Below are 17,836 nucleotides of genomic sequence, written 5' to 3' on the forward strand. Positions count from 1 at the left end.
CTTCTCTCTTGTATCTTCCTTTGTTATTTGTGTCTTTCTTTGTTATTCATTTCCTTCGCTTTAAGTCTCTTTCCTAAGAAAAAGTCTATCCCTGGCACTGAGTTTACTTATAGTTGCCAATCCTCTTTATTTACCCCTTAATAGCCATGCTTCTTTCACTTCCATTTATTTCTCAACCAGTAACAATTCAGCTTTCATCCCCTTCTTTTACACAATTACAGTGCTTTCACTAATAATCATAACGGCAATATAGTAGGAAACATTCACTGAACACTTATTAAGTACCAGGTGACTGCTTTAAAATTAATTCATTTAATCTTCATAACCCTATGAAGTAGATATTATTAGAAAATCTCATTTTACAGATGAGGAAATGGAGGCACTGAGAGGTAAAGTAACTTAGTCAAGGCCACACAGCTAATATGTGGCAGCATCAGGAATCCAACCCAGTCTAGCACCATAGCATAGGCTCTTAGCCATTATTATAATATGGTCATAAATATTCTTCTGGATGCAAAATTCAACATTTTCCAATTCTTGTTTATTTCTTTAAAAAACTTTTTTTTGACATCAAATCATTCCTACTTAAAATTATGTCCCTTTTTTGCTTTCATACCATTTTCCTCAGTTTTCCCTTTTCCTTTTCTATTTAATTTTTCTTGATCTTTTGGGTCAGAATTCTTTCACTTTAGTCTATGCGTTTTCCTTGGGTGATGTTTCTGTTCCTGAGCTTCATCTAATGGCATTTAACTACTGATGTCTATTTTGGATTCCTGGAATTATCTCTAGGAAGACAGATAAATCCATAACTTTCTCCTAAGTTCCTGACTTGTGTATACAATTACCTACTGAGTATTACTTGGATGTGCACAGACAACTCAAACTGAATATATCTCAAGCTCAAATTTTATTCCTTCTTCTGTATCGCCTATCTTAGCAAATGACATCATCAACTATCCAGTCACCCAAATAAAAAAATCTTATTTTTTCTGGTCTCCATTCTGTCCTTACTCTTCCTTGAATATACCAGTCTTTTTTTTTTAACCTAAGTGCTTTACATGATGTCTCTTGTGCCTTCTGGTTGGGTCTACCTTTGGTCTTGTCCTTTAAATCTCAGCTTGACTATCACTTCCTCAGAATGACTGATGCACTTGCAGTAAATTTGCTATCATAATCTGAATTATTCTTTATTATAGCAAAGTGTTCCATGACAATGATCACAACTGGCAATTATTTATTTACCTCCTCACTATTTAGTCCCTCCTTCTAGACTGTAAGTTTCAGGAGGGCAGAAACCAAGTTTATTTTGCTCACCACTGTATCTTTAGCATTTAATCTAAACTAGATGCTCAATAAATACTTTTGGAATGTTAAATGGATGAATAAATCCTCACCCAAATTCTGCTGATACTACTTTCCACATACTTCTTGAATTTGCATCCTTTTTACAGGAAGAAATTATGTCTTATTGACCTTTGCTTACCTTATTGCCTGGCACATGGAAGGTGTTCAACAAATGATTGATTGTGAGTACATAATTATCACCCAGTAACATTAAAAAAAAAAAAAATCCAAGGGATTAATACATGTTGCTAAATATAAAAAACTGGGAAAATGTCCCTTCTACTTCTATACTCTTTAAGGTGGTATCCTTTAATTAAATATCTTTTTCTAGTTTAAAGTACCTTTAGATACTATCTACTTATCTCAGCATTTCTATGAAGTAAAGGTCAATCACTATAATTCTTGCTTTCCAGCTAATAAATGGAAATTCAGATAGATAAAGTAACTCAGTGTTGCTATTTGCTCATACAGATTCTTTCTAGCTTCATATGCTTTCTTAGTCTAATCTTTCCCAGTGTGGAATGTCTTCCAATCTTCCTAGGTTTGGGTACTGCATTAGATATATTTTTATAGGCATTTTTAAATTATAGGTAAGAATTATGTCTTAGAGGGTTTTTTTTGTTGTTGGTGGTGGTCTCCATGGCAACAAACCATACTGGTTGTTGGGACAGTCCTGTGAAAGCTCTAAAAAGGCAGTGTAAGCCTGGCTGCTTTTCAGTCATTGCCATAACTTTTATTCCTACTTATTTCTTCTACAGGGTCAAAATAATTGGATACTTGAACATTCAGAAACAAAACCAAAATGCTTATTTATTGGAGCACAAAGGAAAGATTGAAACTGAAGCTGTCTCCCTAGCTCTTCTTCCTGGAGTATTCTTCAGGATATTCCCATAAAACCTTTAAGAGGGATGGATGGAGGTGCAATAGATGTCCCAGTCTTCATTTCCTCTCGGGCATGGTCTGGCTGTACTGGTCATGTGAGCTGACTGCTGACGAGGAGAAAGCTGGAGAAAGGTATTAGAGCTACATCTCTGGACTGCATGTGAGCTTGTGCTATAGTTGTAAGCAGCCTTGGAGTCCTTTTATAACTATTGTCCCTCATTTCTAGTATCACACAAAAAAAATCTGTCTAAAACACATATTAACTTTGTGTCTTGTTCTACTAGAAATTCTAAAATTCCCTAGTATGCTGTAATAAATCACTTTCTGCTTCAAACCAGTTAGGGCAGATTCTGTTTTTTACTGTAAGAACCTTGATAGATATAGCAGAATAGTGAAATGAAAAGATGTGTATTTTTTTAAAAAAAGCTCCAGTACGACAGTTTCAGTGTATTCATTACAAGTGGGCTCTCTAATCAGAAAAAAAAAAAAAAAAAAAATATATATATATATACACACACACACACACACATATGTATGTATATGTGTATATTTACTTATTTATATATTTCTGGAGTAGTTCTAGAAGAACTTGTTAGCTGAGGACTTTTGTTCATTTTTTTTTTTTTTTGTCTTGCGGCATATGGAGGTTCCCAGGCTAGGGGTCTAATCAGAGCTGTAGCCACCAGCCTACGCCAGAGCCACAGCAACACGGGATCTGAGCCGCATCTGCAACCTTCACCACAGCTCACGGCAACGCCGGGTCCTTAACCCACTGAGCAAGGCCAGGGATCGAACCCGCAACCTCATGGTTCCTAGTCGGATTTGTTAACCACTGAGGCATGATAGGAACTCCTGTTCATTGTTTTTAGCATAGAAATTAGGGCTCTGTCCATGACCAGTTCTTGTATTTAAAATGAACATTTTTTTTTTTTTTTTTTTTGCGTGAGGAGAGACACTAACTCCTAAAAAGCTATTTGTCTACTAATTTTTTTTTTTTTTTGTATTTTTGCCATTTCTTGGGCCGCTCCTGCGGCATATGGAGGTTCCCAGGCTAGGGGTCTAATCAGAGCTGTAGCCAAGAGCCTATGCCAGAGCCACAGCAACACGGAATCCGAGCTGCATCTGCAACCTTCACCACAGCTCACGACAATGCCGGGTCCTTAACCCACTGAGCAAGGGCCAGGGATTGAACCCACAACCTCATGGTTCCTAGTCGGATTTGTTAACTCCTGCGCCATGACGGGAACTCCTTGTCTACTAATTTTGAGTGTTTATGTCATTGCTCTTTGCCAAAACACAAACACTTCCTAAAGACAATCTTTATTACAACTTGAGCACTGGCCGTTTACCTTCTGAGTCACAGACCCCTTTGGGAATCTCATAAAAGCTTATGGATACCTCACCTCCAAACACGTACACAAATATATTCCCATAATTCTGCATCCAGTATCAGGAGGTTTAAATTAAGGACATCTTTCTTTACCCCTTATTGCCTTAAAAAGTTCATTCACTAACCTAGAGCCAAAATTCCTGATCTAAAATTAAGGAAGACTATCCCACAACCAGTATTTGAAAGACTATTACACAACTAGCATTCCTAGGGTGAAAGAGATACAGTTCAAAACTAGATGTTTTTTAGAGAAATAACTTGCTAAATTTCCCACATCCATAGTTTTAAAAAACTGACTTTTTTTCAAAATTAGAAAATTATAAACAACCCTTTTCCCCTCTTCACCACATATACACTCACCATGTTTTGGGCTGAGAATAGGAAATGGATCTCCTAGTTTCCAAAAGAAATACATGAAGGTCAACCATAAGAGACAGGAAAAAAGTAGTCGCTGTTTATGCACTAAGAAAGAGGAGACAAAGTGAAATAGATACATGTTAAGGTGCTTTCTCTACTTAAAGATATGGGAATTTGCTAACTAATATTTGGCTGGCTTGTTCACCTGCAAGTGAGTGAAGGAACAATACAGTTTTGAGAAACTGTTTTCTAAATCTCTTACCATCATAAGAGAAATCTGGCTGAAATTAAGATGTAGGTTGTAAGTTAGGGGAGACTTTTTTTTTTAAAGAATGCAAGAAATTTTTAATAATGACAGTTAAAGGGGGAAATAGGGACATTTTCTGATATAGTACTAGTAACAATTATCAATACAAGTCAAAAAGCACAAATAGTACCCTGCATTGGACAAATGAAAGGAAAGACATTATAGGAGACAGAGAAATAAGGCTGTGGTAGGACAAATGACCTAACCCCTCATTCAGTATTTATTTTGTGCCAACCTTTTAAAAATGCTATGTATGAGGTGCCCCGAAACAATAGTAGCTACTGAAAATAATACAGAAACGAAGCTCTCTACAGCCTCAGCCCCTAAGAATATTCATCTTAACCTATGTGCTAACACAAGGGTAAAATACTCACATAGTCGGATGTTGCTCACGATAAAGTAGCCAATATAAAAAGGCACCATGAAAACCAGGATCAACAGAATTACACACAGGTTCATTTTCCAGTGAAAATAACGGGAGCTGAAACACATGTCAAAGAACATCACTAGGAGAGGAAGAGGGCAGCAACTTTCACTCTCTAGTTTTCCAAAGGATCTTTTGCTCTTTAACTCAATACTGAATATATCCCATCTAATCAGTAAACTAGGCTTTACTATCTGTTCATTTATAGAAATTAAAAAATGTCTTATAAAGTTCTGAATGATACATATGGACATATTAACCTCCTGAGAATTTTACTTATTGAATTGAGAATGTTAATGCTCTAGCTATATTCATATAATAACATATATCAATATGTATTATTACTGATAGAATGACTGTTTCACTTACGACTGGGAGTCTTATTTCAACATAAAAGAAAATAAATGTTAATAATAATATGTTACAAAGACCCATAAATAACTTCTTTTATACCCTCAATATAAACATCTGATTTGCATGACTACTTTTGCTGTTTATAAAATATATTTTACTTACTGATTAAAATATTTTTAGGACTTTTTATTGTTATAACAATTTACTGAGACACAACTCACTCATTTAAAGTGTACAGTAGAATGCTTTTTAGTATATTCAGAGCTGTGCGACCATCACCACAATCAATTTTAGAACATTTTTATCACCCCATGATGAAACCCAGTACCCATTAGCGGTCACTCCCCTTTCCTTTCAACTTCCTAAAGCCTAGGAAACCACCAATACGCTTTCTGTCTCTATGGACTTGCATATTCTGGACATTTCATACACATAGAATCACATAATATGTGATCTTTCGTGACTGCCTTCTTTCACTTAGCACAATGTTTTCAAGATTTATCCATGTGTAGCATCTATCAATATTTAGTTCCTTTTTATGGCTGAATTACATTCATACCATCATATGGATATACCACATTTTGCTTATCCATTCATTAATTGATGAGCATTTGGGCTGTTCCACTTTTTAGCTATTAAAAATAGTAATGCTGTAAATATGTATGTGGACATATGTTTTCATTTCTCTTTAGGCATCTACCAGGGAGTGGAACTGTTGGGTCATATGCTAATTCTATATTTAATTTTTTGAAGACTGCCATTATTTTCCAAAGTGGCTACACCATTTTACCTTTTCCCCACAGCACATGAAGGTTTCAATTTCTCAAAGGGGCTCGCTAACACTTATAATTGTCTTTGTGATTATTGCTATCCTAGTGGGTATCAAGTGGTATCACATTGTGGTTTTGATTTGCATTTTACTGATAGCTAAAGATGTTGAAAAAAATAATAAAGACGTTGAGCATCTTTTATGTGTTAATGGCCCATCTGTATATCTTATTTGGAAAAATGCCTATTTAAATCTTTAGTTCATGTTTAAGTTTTGTTTGTCTTTTTATTGAGTTTTAAGAGTTCTTTATATATGTTAGATAGAATTCTCATGTCAGATTCATGATTTACAAAAATTTTCTCCCATTTGTGGGATATCTGTTCACTTTCTTGATGGTGTCCTTTGTATTTACTGATTTTAAACTTATAATTAAGCTTTATTTCAAAAAAGAGTAAGTGGTTAGTGGCTTATAGGATATGTAAAATACGGGATAATGAAATAAATTATAAAGAAATATGAAAGGAAGGAAAAACAATGACAAAAGATAGGTAAAATAACGGATCAGGTCCAATTATGAAAATGCACACCATAGAGTTCTAGAAAGTTGCTACAGGTAGTTCAAAAATTTAGCTTTATGTTTTGTAATGGTCAATGTGAAATAGAAACTTTGATCAGTTAGACAAATCATAGTGTAAGAAAAATAAAAAATTACTTAAAGGAAGCATAATTACCACTGGTTTATAATTACTGAATTATTACCAAGATCATATTGCAATTTCTCCAAAGACTTGATAAAGAAGAAAATATGAGGTCAATTAACAATGTTTCCCAGGGGGAGTTCCCATCGTGGTGCAGCAGAAATGAATTCGACTAGTATCAGTGAGGACTCCTGTTCAATCCCTGGTCTTGCTCAGTGGGTTAAGGATCTGGCATTGCTGTGAGCTGTGGTGTAGACATGGCTTGGATCCTATGTTGCTGTGGCATAGGCCGGTGGCTGCAGCTACGATTTGACCCCCTAGCCTGGGAACCTCCATGTGCCTCGGGTGTGGCCTTAAAAAGCAAAAAACAAACAAAACCCCCAACATTTTCCACAACAGCCTTTCCAAAGAAACATTAATGAGTTTCAGAGGGCTCGCTCTTACTGTTTCCTCCTTAGTGCAGATGGCAATAATCATAAAACGAAGAGCTATTTAGTAAAAGATTACCCTAGAGAGACCCGATACCATTTAATTTAGATAAACTGACAGCTTTTGCTTGTCTAGATTACCTACTTTAGAGAATTTAGAGTTTATGAACAAGATGCACATCCTCCTGGCAATCATACTTAGTATTTCACTAAGCTTCTGAAAGATATTGGGAGGCAGTGGGTTTGAAATGACAAGTGTAATCCATATGCTAACTAAAAGAAAACCACATACTTTAACTGTCATTTGAGCTGAAGGTAAAGAGATGTTCTCTGGAAAAAACGAAGGGTACCAATGAGATTACATATTTGAATAGGAGGCTATACCACTTCTGTTTAGAGGTGAGTCAAAAGAAAATTCTTGGTCAAATTCAAGATTTTCCTTTGAAAACTATTTTGAATACAATCAATGTGCAGATAGTAATATATGATAAAGGTCTACAATTCTGTTACATAGTAGGACCAAATGTTAGTCTGAGAAAATAGGTGTAACTGAAGACATGTCTCAGTCTACTTGATCCCCAAAAAAGCACCCAAAGAAGAACCAGATTTTAGCAATGCTACTTCCATACTCTTTAACTATTTAAGAAATGTACTTCCAAGTAACTGAGTGATATGTCTTACTATATGGAATTATTAACTATAAATGAATCAAAAGTTGGGAGACATCAGCTACAAAAACAATAATTTTGGTTTTAGACTATTAGTTACAGTTCTATCTATACTACTTAGATCAGTGGTCAGCAAACAATGACCTGTTTTTTTTTTTTTTTTTTTTTCCCTGTCTTTTTGCCATTTTTGGGGCCACTCCCATGGCATATGGAGGTTCCCAGGCTAGGGGTCAAATCAGAGCCATAGCCGCTGGCCTAGGCCAGAGCCACAGCAACGCAGGATCCGAGCTGCGTCTGCAACCTACACCACAGCTCATGGCAATGCCGGGTCCTTAACCCACTGAGCAAGGCCAGGGATTGAACCTGCAACCTCGTGGTTCCTAGTCGGATTCGTTAACCACTGCGCCACGATGGGAACTCCAACAATGACCTGTTTTTATAAGTGAAGTTTTATAGGAACACAGTCACATCCACTTGATTCCATACTGCTTATGGCTGCTTTCACTCTACAACAGCAGAGTTGAGTAGCTCCTTAGAAATGGTGTGGCCCACAAAGCCTAAAATATTTACTATCTGGCTCTTTAAAGAAAAGTTGCTGACCTTTGCTCAGATAGCAGTGAAATTTCAGGTTGTGATAATAAATTTTTTCCTAGTTTTATGGAGAAAGAATTGACATACATCACTGCATAAGCTTAAGGCATTCAGTGTGATGGTCTGATTTACATATGTTGTGAAATGATTACAATAGGTTTAGTTAATGTAATCATTTCATATGGATACAATGGAAAGAAAAAAGAATCTCCTTGTGATGAGAATTCTTAGGATTTGCTCTCAAAAACTTTCTTGTATATAACACAGCAGGGTACTAGTACTTTTTTCTTTTTTTGTCTTTGTCTTTTTCTTTTTTGTCTTTTCTGGGGCCGCACCAGCGGCATATGGAGGGAGGTTCCCAGGCTAGGGGTCTAATTGGAGCTGTAGCCACTGGCCTACACCAGAGCCACAGCAACGCCAGATCTGAGGCGCGGCTGTGACCTACACCACAGCTCACGGCAACACCAGATTCTTAACCCACTGAGCAAGGCCAGAGATTGAACCTACAACCTCATGGTTCCTAGTCGGATTTGTTAATCACTGAGCCATGAGGGGAACTCCACTAGTACTTTTTATTACTGGAATGTTGTATCTTTTGATCACTTTCATCCAATTCCCCCTCCTCCAAACTCCTGCCCTACTAACTACCAATACGATTTTTTTCTATGAGTTTGGTGTTTTTACTTTTTTTTTTCCCTCCCTTTTTTAATGGCCATACCCTTGGCATGTGGAAATGCCAGGGACTGAATCTGAGACACAGGTGCGGCAACGCTGGATACTTTTACCCACTGTGCTGGGATGGGGATTGAACCCGCGCCTCTGCAATGACCTGAGTGTTAACCCACTGTGCCATAGCAGGAACTCCTACTTTTGCTTTTAAGATTTCACTTATAATTGAGATCGTCCAGTTACTTGTCTTTCTCTAACTTATTCACTTAGCATAATACCGTCAAGGTCATCTATGTTGCCATAAATGTTGAGGATTTCCTCATTTTTATGATTGAATAATATTCCATTGTATATATATTCTACACTTTATTCATTCCTCCATCAGTGGACGCTTAGGTTGTTTCCACATCTTGGCTATTGTAAATAATACTGCTATCAACACGGGGGGTACAGATACCTTTTTGAGTTAGTGTTTTCATTTCCTCTGGGTATATTCCCAGAAATGGAATTGCTGGATCATAAGGTAGTTTTTTGAGGAGTCTCCACACTTTTCCATAGCAGCTGTACCAATTTACAATCCCGGCAACAGTGCACAAGGGTTCCCTTTTTTCCACATCCACACTTCCAGGTGTTATTTTTTGTCCTTTTGATGATGGCCACTCTAACAGATGTGAGGTGATATCTCATTGTGATTTTAATTGGTATCTCTCTACTGACAAATAATGTTGAGTACTTTTTCATGTGCCTACAGGCTACTTGTAAATCTCTGGAAAAATGTCTATTCAGGTCTTTTCCCCATTTTTAAATTGGATTATTTGGTTTTTGCTATTGAGTTGTACGAGGTCTTTATATGTTTTGAATATTAACCCCATATCAGATACATGACTTGCAGTTTTTTCTCATTTCATAGGTTGTCTTTCACTTTGTTGATGGTTTCTTTTGCTGTACAGAGGCCTTTTCTAGTTTTATATAGTCCCATCTGTTTATTTTTGATATTATTGTTTGTGCTTTAGGTGTAATTTCCAAAAAATCATCACCAAGATCTATATCAAGGAGTTCTTTTTTGCTATGTTTTCTTCTAGCAGTTTCAAGATTTCAGGTCTTACATTTAAATCTTTAATCCATTTCGAGTTAACTTTTGTGAGTAATGTAAGATAGGGGTCAAGTTTCATTCTTCTGTGTATGAATAACCAATTTCCTCATCATCATTTATTGACCAATCTGTCTTTTCTCCATTGAGCATTCTTGGCTCCCTTGTCAAATATTAGTTGACCATATATGCTTTGTTTTATTTCTGGGCTCTTGAATAAAAGCTAATAACCAGCATGTAAAATAACACTTGCCTAGTCTGGACAGTCACAGGATCTATATCCAGCTCATCCAAGCAAGGTTTGGATTATTAAAGAACAAATTTAAAATCAGGAGAGTCAGAACATATTCCTGTTTTACTATTCTACAAGCTCTGAATTTATCTATTGAGAGACCATAATTATCAACTCTGATTCTCAAAAAACGAATTTGTGAATACAATCTCTAAGCCTCAAATGTCAGGGGTTTATAATGACTTATATAGCTTAGCTCAGCATTGTCTTTTTTTTTTTTTTGGTCTTTTTGCCTTTCCTGGGGGCTACCGTGGCATATGGAGGTTCCCAGGATAGGGGTCTAATCAGAGCTTTAGCTGCCGGCCTACACCAGAGCCACAGCAATGCAGGTTCCAAGCCATGTCTACAACCTACACCACAGCTCACTGCAACGCCAGATCCTTAACCCACCCATGGTTCCTAGTCGGATTCGTTAACCACTGAGCCCCAACGGGAACTCCTCAGCATTGATTTCTGACTGCAGAGCCAATGTCACTTAATTCTTAAAAGACTTTTCCATGTAGTGATAAAGTACAACGAAACCTTACATAGTTAGCTGATGTACTCACACACAAACATTGCCCCCCAAACTCAAACTTGCAGTTTAACAAGCAAGAAATGCTTTGGATAGACCATTCAATAAACTAACATGCTGTTATTTGTAGGAGGACAGGAGTTGCTTTTAAAAAATGCTTTAAAGAACACTCTAAGTTCAATCAGACTTGACTATGCCAATAAAATCAGCAAAAGTAACTAGACTGGTAGGCACTAGAGTTCAGTCTTCACAGAAACCCTTACTCAGCTAGTTCTGAGGAATTGCGATCTTTTCAGGTAGAGATTTCTCAGTCAGCAGAACAATATAAAGGGCCATTTCTTGGATTCGGTCAGAAAGCAGACTGAGAAAAATAAAACTTCTAGAAGTAAAGCCTGGGACCTTCGCTCTCATAGCCTCAGCCTCAATTAGTATTTCAGAACTAATGTTTAGATTTGTTTTCCCACTATTTCACAATCTTTGTTAAGCTAGTTCCCAGGTGCCTGGGACCCATATTTGCTATGATTATTACAGTTGCTGAAACTAAACTAACCACATGCTGGATTTTTTTCAGCTGTGGGATCCCAGTAAATCTTCCACCATAAAGAAAGTAATATAGGTCTCTTTTAGAGGAGAGCTAATTAGTACTCTTACTCACCTGCTATTTAATACTCCTAAGATTTCAAAGATGATGAGCTCAAACATGGTGCAAGAAAATGCAAAAGTCACAGAGAAGATCACCTGTACCACATACTGACGCACCTGTTAAAAGCCAAATAGAGACTAAAAGTCATTTCCTTGTGTGAAATATTGAGTTTGATAGTCTTACAGTTGCCACTCAGAAAACTTATTTTGAAGAAATTCTCAAGTTATAAGAAAAGCGTCACACAGGTTCGATCCCTGGCCTCACTCAGTAGATTAAGGATCTGGCGTTGCTGTGAACTGTGGTGTAGGTTGCAGATGTGGCTGGGATCCAGCATTGCTAAGGCTATGGTGTAGGCTGGCAGCTGCAGCTCTGATTTGACCCATAGCTTGGGAACATCCACATGCCGTGGGTATGGCCCTGGAAAGACAAAAAAAAAAAAAGGAAAAGAAAGGAAGAAACACGGTCATGACAGTAGCTTGTCTGGAGCTAAAGAAATAGGTGAAAGTAGGGAGTGCTTCTGAATTGTAGGTCACTATTACTGCCATCCTCTTGTGGATGAAGAATTATAAGCATAAGAAGATGAAGTGACAGATTCAGAAGTAGCACTTAGAATTCCTGATGTACACTGAGAAACAAAACCTTATATATATAGAAGTTAGTGTTAAAAGGGTTTCTTTAACACCCTGCAGATCTTGGACCAGTTTTAGAACCTCCCCTAGGAGGAGTTAAAGTATTGAGCAGAACAGAATCTCTAGAATTCTGGGTTCTTTCAGACAACAACCCAAACTCCTTGGGGAAGTTTAATGAAGAACTTCCTAGAAATGACCCCAAAATAGTCCATAACTATTGAGCTTATTACTAAATGAGGAAAATTAACTAGGAAATATCCAACGTAGGCTGTTTTTGTTTTTGTTTTTTAATTCAAGGCTTAAGATAAGAATCAGACTAGCCTTAGAATTTTTGGTATTAACTTAGGATGTAAGATTGGTAATTAACACTGAAGGCCAGACACTCAAATGAATGAGCACATTTATGAGACATTTTAAGTTAAATTCTCTCCCAGAGAATAACTATTTGCTATTGGTATGTATACTGCTATGACTAAAGCATGATATTTCTTGCTCCCGGCTTCTGGGCTATTCATGACTTGGTTTAAAAAAAAAAAAAATCAACAAAGCTTAATTATATTCTCCAATTTAAGAATTACATAGTGGCAAAAACTTGGAAGTGAACACGATTTTTTTTTCTTTTGACCATCGCAGGTCATGCAAGGTCAAATACAATTGATTTTTTAAAATTGAAGTATACTTGATTTAACAATGTTTCAGGTGTACAGCAAAATGATTCAAATATATACATATATAGATACATATATATAGTATATGTGTATATATATTCTTTTCCATTATACGTTACTATAAGATATTGAATATAGTTCCTTGTATTTTACAGTTATGTATCTATTTTATATATAGCAATGTTAGTAGTGTGTATTTGTTAAACTCAAATTCCTAATTTATCCCTCTCCCCTTTTCCTCTGGGTAGACATGAGTTTGTTTCTATGTCTGTCAGTCTATTTCTATTTTATCAGTAAGATCACTTGTATCATTTTTGTTAGATTCCATATATAAATGCTATCATATGATATTGTCTCTTGAACATGATTTTTATTTAATGGAGGTATTTTTCTTGACCCATTTAAAACAATGTAAATTCATATGGTATTAGCATAATCAAAATGAACTTTTCTCACCTCATAGTCCTTAAACAGTTGTCTCATGAAAAAAAGCCACCCAAATCCAAAGAAAAGTATCTGGAGGGGAAAGAAGATAGAAGGTCAATATACACAATCTTTTGAGAAAAGCCTCATGTAGACTATTTTATAATAAAAGGTCAACTAACTATAAATAGCTTATTTCAGAAATTAAAGGTGACATCCCCTCAATTTAAAGATCTACTTATTAATGTCCTCAACACTGGCAGATGTTGAAATGCTTTTCAGTATTCGAAATAATCCTTGTTTTATAACATGTTTTAGGTTAGACAAAAATTAAAGTATGCATTTTCCTGTAACCTTATGATAATCATTTTATGAGCCAGAGAAATTAACAAATAAAAAAGGAGTCAGTGAAACTTGCTTCTTACAGATGATCCTTGTTTGCAAGTATTTTAAAAAATAAAACAAGACAACTGCAGGGAAAAGGGGTTAAGTTTTTTCAAAAAAGGAAAGAAGTAGAAAGACTGATTTTTAAATTTTTTAAAGTATAGTTGATTTACAGTGTTCTGTCAACTTCTGCTACGTAGCGAAGTGATCCAGTCATACTTACACATACGTTCTTTTTCTCATAGCATCTTCCATCATGTTCTATCACAAGTGATTGGTCATAGTTCCCTGTGCTATACAGCAAGACATTATTGCTTATCCATTCTACATGTATTTTTAAAATATATTTTTCTTCATGGACATTTCTCAGCTTCTCCACTATCTTTCCTAATCCACATAAAGTACATTTCACCTCACTGTAAATCCAAGAGATTGCAGGATCCCATTTTGTCAGTTTTGGTTCAAGCTGGCATGAGAGACAGTAGCCACATGGCAGCTCTGTTCAGTGTTATAAAGCTCATTTGTTTTTCATTGTTAAGTAGAACCTTCTCTACATATACATATTCTGACACAACTCTTTTCTTCTTATACCAGCTAGGAGCTTTATCAAAGAATAAAATTATTCTTTTTATATAATGATTTTTATTTTTTTCATTATAGCTGCTGTACAGTATTCTGTCAATTTTCTACTGTACAGCATAGTGACCCAGTTACACATACATGCATCGATTCTTTTTTCTCACATTGTCATGCTCCAACGTAAGTGACTAGATATAGTTCTCAGTGCTACACAGCAGGATCTCATTGCTCATCCATTCCAAAGGCAAAAGTCTGCATCTATTAACCCCAAGTTCCCAATCCATGCCACTCCCAGAAAGACAAATACCATATGATATCACTTATATCTGGAATCTAAAATATTGCACAAATGAACCATTCTACAGAAAAGAAAATCATGGACTTGGAGAACAGACTTGAGAATAAAATTATTATTTTTAAAGTATAGTTGGTCTACAATGTTGTGTTAATTTCTGCTGTACAGCAAAGTGACTCAGTTATACACACACACATATATATGTATATATATATATTCCTTTTCATATTCTTTTCCATTATGGTTTATTACAGGATACTAAATATAGTTCCCTGTACTATACAGTAGGACCTTGTTGTTTATCCATTCTAATCGTTTGCATCTGCTAACCCCAAACTCCCAGTCCTCCCATCCCTCTGTTCTCTATGTCTGTGAGTCTGTTTCTGTTTCGTATGTAGGTTCATTTCTGTCATATTTTAGATTCCACATATAAGTGATGTCATGTGGTTTTTGTCTGAATTATTTCACTTAGTATGATAATCTCTAAGTTCATTCATGTTGCTGCATGGCATTGTTTCAGAATAAAATTCTTTTATGTCTTCCCACTGACTTTAGGAGCTAGTATGAACTTGTGAGCACAGTTTAGCAGAGATTCCTCCTCTTGCTATGCCCTCCTCCCCACCAATCATAATTTCAGCCACTTTGCTTCTTTAGACACAGCATTCTTTCATAACAAGACCTCTGATGTTATTCTCTGACAGACACTTCTCTCCACTCCCCTCCCTACTTGTCCTACAGATCTTAATTATTACTAGCTCTGGAAGGCCTTTTTTGGCCTCCTAAATACAGGTAGCTTGCTCTTTTTATATTTCCCTTATCAAAGCACTAATCACACAGTTTTAAAAATGTCTAATTTAAATACACACCTTTTTTTTTTTAAAGACATTAGACTGTAAGTTCTATGAAGATAGGGATCATGTTTGTCTTGTTAGTCTTTGTATCCTCAGCACCCAGCACAATGCCTGGCACGTAGCAGGCTCTCTGTAAATATTTGCTGAATGAATAAATGGTCCATAGTAAAAGATAGTTTGTTTTTCAGGAATATTAACCTCATTTTTTTTGACAATAACCTCTATGTGTTGTGCTAGGTACTGGGGATACAAAGACAAGCAAGACAGTTATACCCTCAAGGAGGTATAGTATAGTGGTGAAGATGCTAAATAGTTATAATTGTAACATGGGACATGCAATGATAGAGATATGCACAGGATATGTAAAAGAATATAAAAGAGGGAGACCAAATCAATCTAGTAGGGGGTTAGGACAAATTTTTTCTGGGGAAGATAATACCTTAGATGAAGGGGATTTTAATTTAGTTAAAACCTGATATCATGTGCAAATTTGGGGATTATATGCGTTTTCCTAGAGAAAGGTTCCAAGTTATTTACCACACACTCTAAGGTTTCCACCATCCCTAAAACATTAAAAAAAAAACCCAATACTCTCTTAAAGGATGAAAAAGAATTATATAGGTAAAAGACTGGTAATGGGGGTACGAGGACAGGGCTTTCTTTCCAGACAGCAAAGAGCATGAATAAAGGCACAGAGGTAACAAATAGTATTGTATATACTGGTAACTACAAACAGTTTGGTGCTGAAGGAAGATAAAATTCAAAGAAGGAAGTAGTTAAATGAGGCTAAGAGAAGAAGAGCAGAGGACCAATGACTGAAAGCCTTGGAGGCCACTGCAAAGAGCTTAGATCATAGTCTGTAGGTGATAAGGAGTCATATAAGTAGGGAAAAGACATGGACATGTTTATTTTATACAGAGCACTATTGTAGCTATTTGAAGGAAACAACACTGTAGAGAAAGAAACTTTACTGGACATTGTTGCAGCAGTCCAGATGAGAGATGATAAAGACCAGAATAAAGACATTGGTGAGGAGTTCCCATCGTGGCACAGCAGAAATGAATCTGACTAGGAACCATGAAGTTGTGGGTTTGATCCCTGGCCTGCCCAGTGGGCATTCCTCTGAGCTATGGTGTAGGTTGCAGATGCGGCTGGGACCAATGTTGCTGTAGCTGTGGCATAGGCCAGCAGCTGTAGCTCTGATTCGACCCCTAGCCTGGGAACCTCCATATGCCACTGGTGTGACCCTAAAAAGCAAAAAAGCAGGGGAAAAAAAACCCCAAACCCTCAAAAACAACAACAACAAAAAGACATTGGTGGTTGGCATACTAGGGCACAAAAGAAGCTTCAACAAATTTAATCATATAGAAATTATTTCAAGCATCTTTTCTGAGCACAACCACAGAAAAAGAAATGAGGAAAAAAAAGATTACATGGAGACCAAACATGCAACTAAAAAACCAATGGGTCAACAAAATCAAAAAGGAAATTAAAATATACCTTGAGACAAATGGCAATGAAAACACAACCATACAAAATCTATGGGATGCTACTGTAAACCAGCTATGATGGAAAAAATAAAAATCATTAAAAAAAACCTATATGCTGCAAAAGCAGTTCTTAGAGGGAAGTTCATAGTGATACAGGCCTTCCTTGAAAAAGAAGAAAAATCTCAAGTAAACCACTTAACTTAAAATTGAAAAAGAATTAGAAAAAGTAAACCAAACCTAAAATCATCAGAAGGAAGGAAAAAATAAAGGTCAGAGATGAAATAAATATAATAGATATTTAAAAGACAATAGAAAAAAAAATCAACAAAACCAAGAGCTGGTTCTTTGAAAGGATATGCAAAATTGACAAACCTCTAGCCAGGCTCACCAATAAGAAGAGAGAACCCAAATAAACAAAATAAGAAATGAAAAAGGAGAAATATCAACGAATACAGCAGAAACACACACAAAAAAACCTATAATTCTATGAACAATTATATGCCAACAAATTCGAAAATCTGGCAGAAATAGAAAAGTTTCTAGAAACATATACCTGCCAAAACTGAATCCAGAAGAAATAGATATCTTTAACAGATCAAATACTAGAAGTGAAATAGAATCTGTAATAAAAAATTAAAAAAAAAAACAACTCCCTACCAATCAAAGTCCAGGACCAGATGGCTTCAAGGATAAATTCTACCAAACATACAAAGAACTTTTACCATTCCTTCTCAAACTCTTCCAAAAGACTGAAGAAGAGGGAATACTATCAAAGATACTCTATGAAGCCACCATCACCCTGATATCAAAAACAAAGATATTGCCAAAAAAGAAAATTATAGGCCAATCTCTGATGAATACAGATGCAAAGAATCTCAACAAAATATTAGCAAACTAAATCCAATCATACATTAAAAAAAATCATAAACCATGACCAAGTGGGATTCATCCCAAGTTCACAAGGATGGTTCAAAACACACAAATCAATCAATGTGATACACCACATCAACAAAAGAAAAGAGAAAAACCACATGATCATCTCAATAGATGCAGAAAAAGCATTTGACAAAAATCCACATCCATTCATGATAAAGTGG

General features: G+C 36.0%; 1 protein-coding gene across 2 annotated transcripts in view; it reads right to left on the reverse strand.

Moving 5' to 3' along the window:
• Positions 1-17,836, reverse strand: part of LOC125129754 (Golgi pH regulator) — a 55,088-nt gene that overhangs the window by 28,369 nt on the left and 8,883 nt on the right. Inside the window, exons 2-5 of one of the 2 annotated variants that reach the window (XM_047784833.1) lie at positions 13,174-13,233; positions 11,433-11,536; positions 4,655-4,761; positions 3,977-4,078 (exon numbers count right to left, since the gene is read on the reverse strand). In XM_047784833.1, coding sequence (XP_047640789.1) covers positions 3,977-4,078; positions 4,655-4,761; positions 11,433-11,536; positions 13,174-13,233 — 373 coding nt within the window. Of the gene's footprint in view, positions 1-3,976; positions 4,079-4,654; positions 4,762-11,432; positions 11,537-13,173; positions 13,234-17,836 lie in introns of those variants that run through there. The other variant, XM_047784834.1, reaches the window with a different exon arrangement.

Source organism: Phacochoerus africanus, chromosome 6 (genome assembly GCF_016906955.1).
Source record: "Phacochoerus africanus isolate WHEZ1 chromosome 6, ROS_Pafr_v1, whole genome shotgun sequence".
Lineage (NCBI taxonomy): Eukaryota > Metazoa > Chordata > Mammalia > Artiodactyla > Suidae > Phacochoerus > Phacochoerus africanus.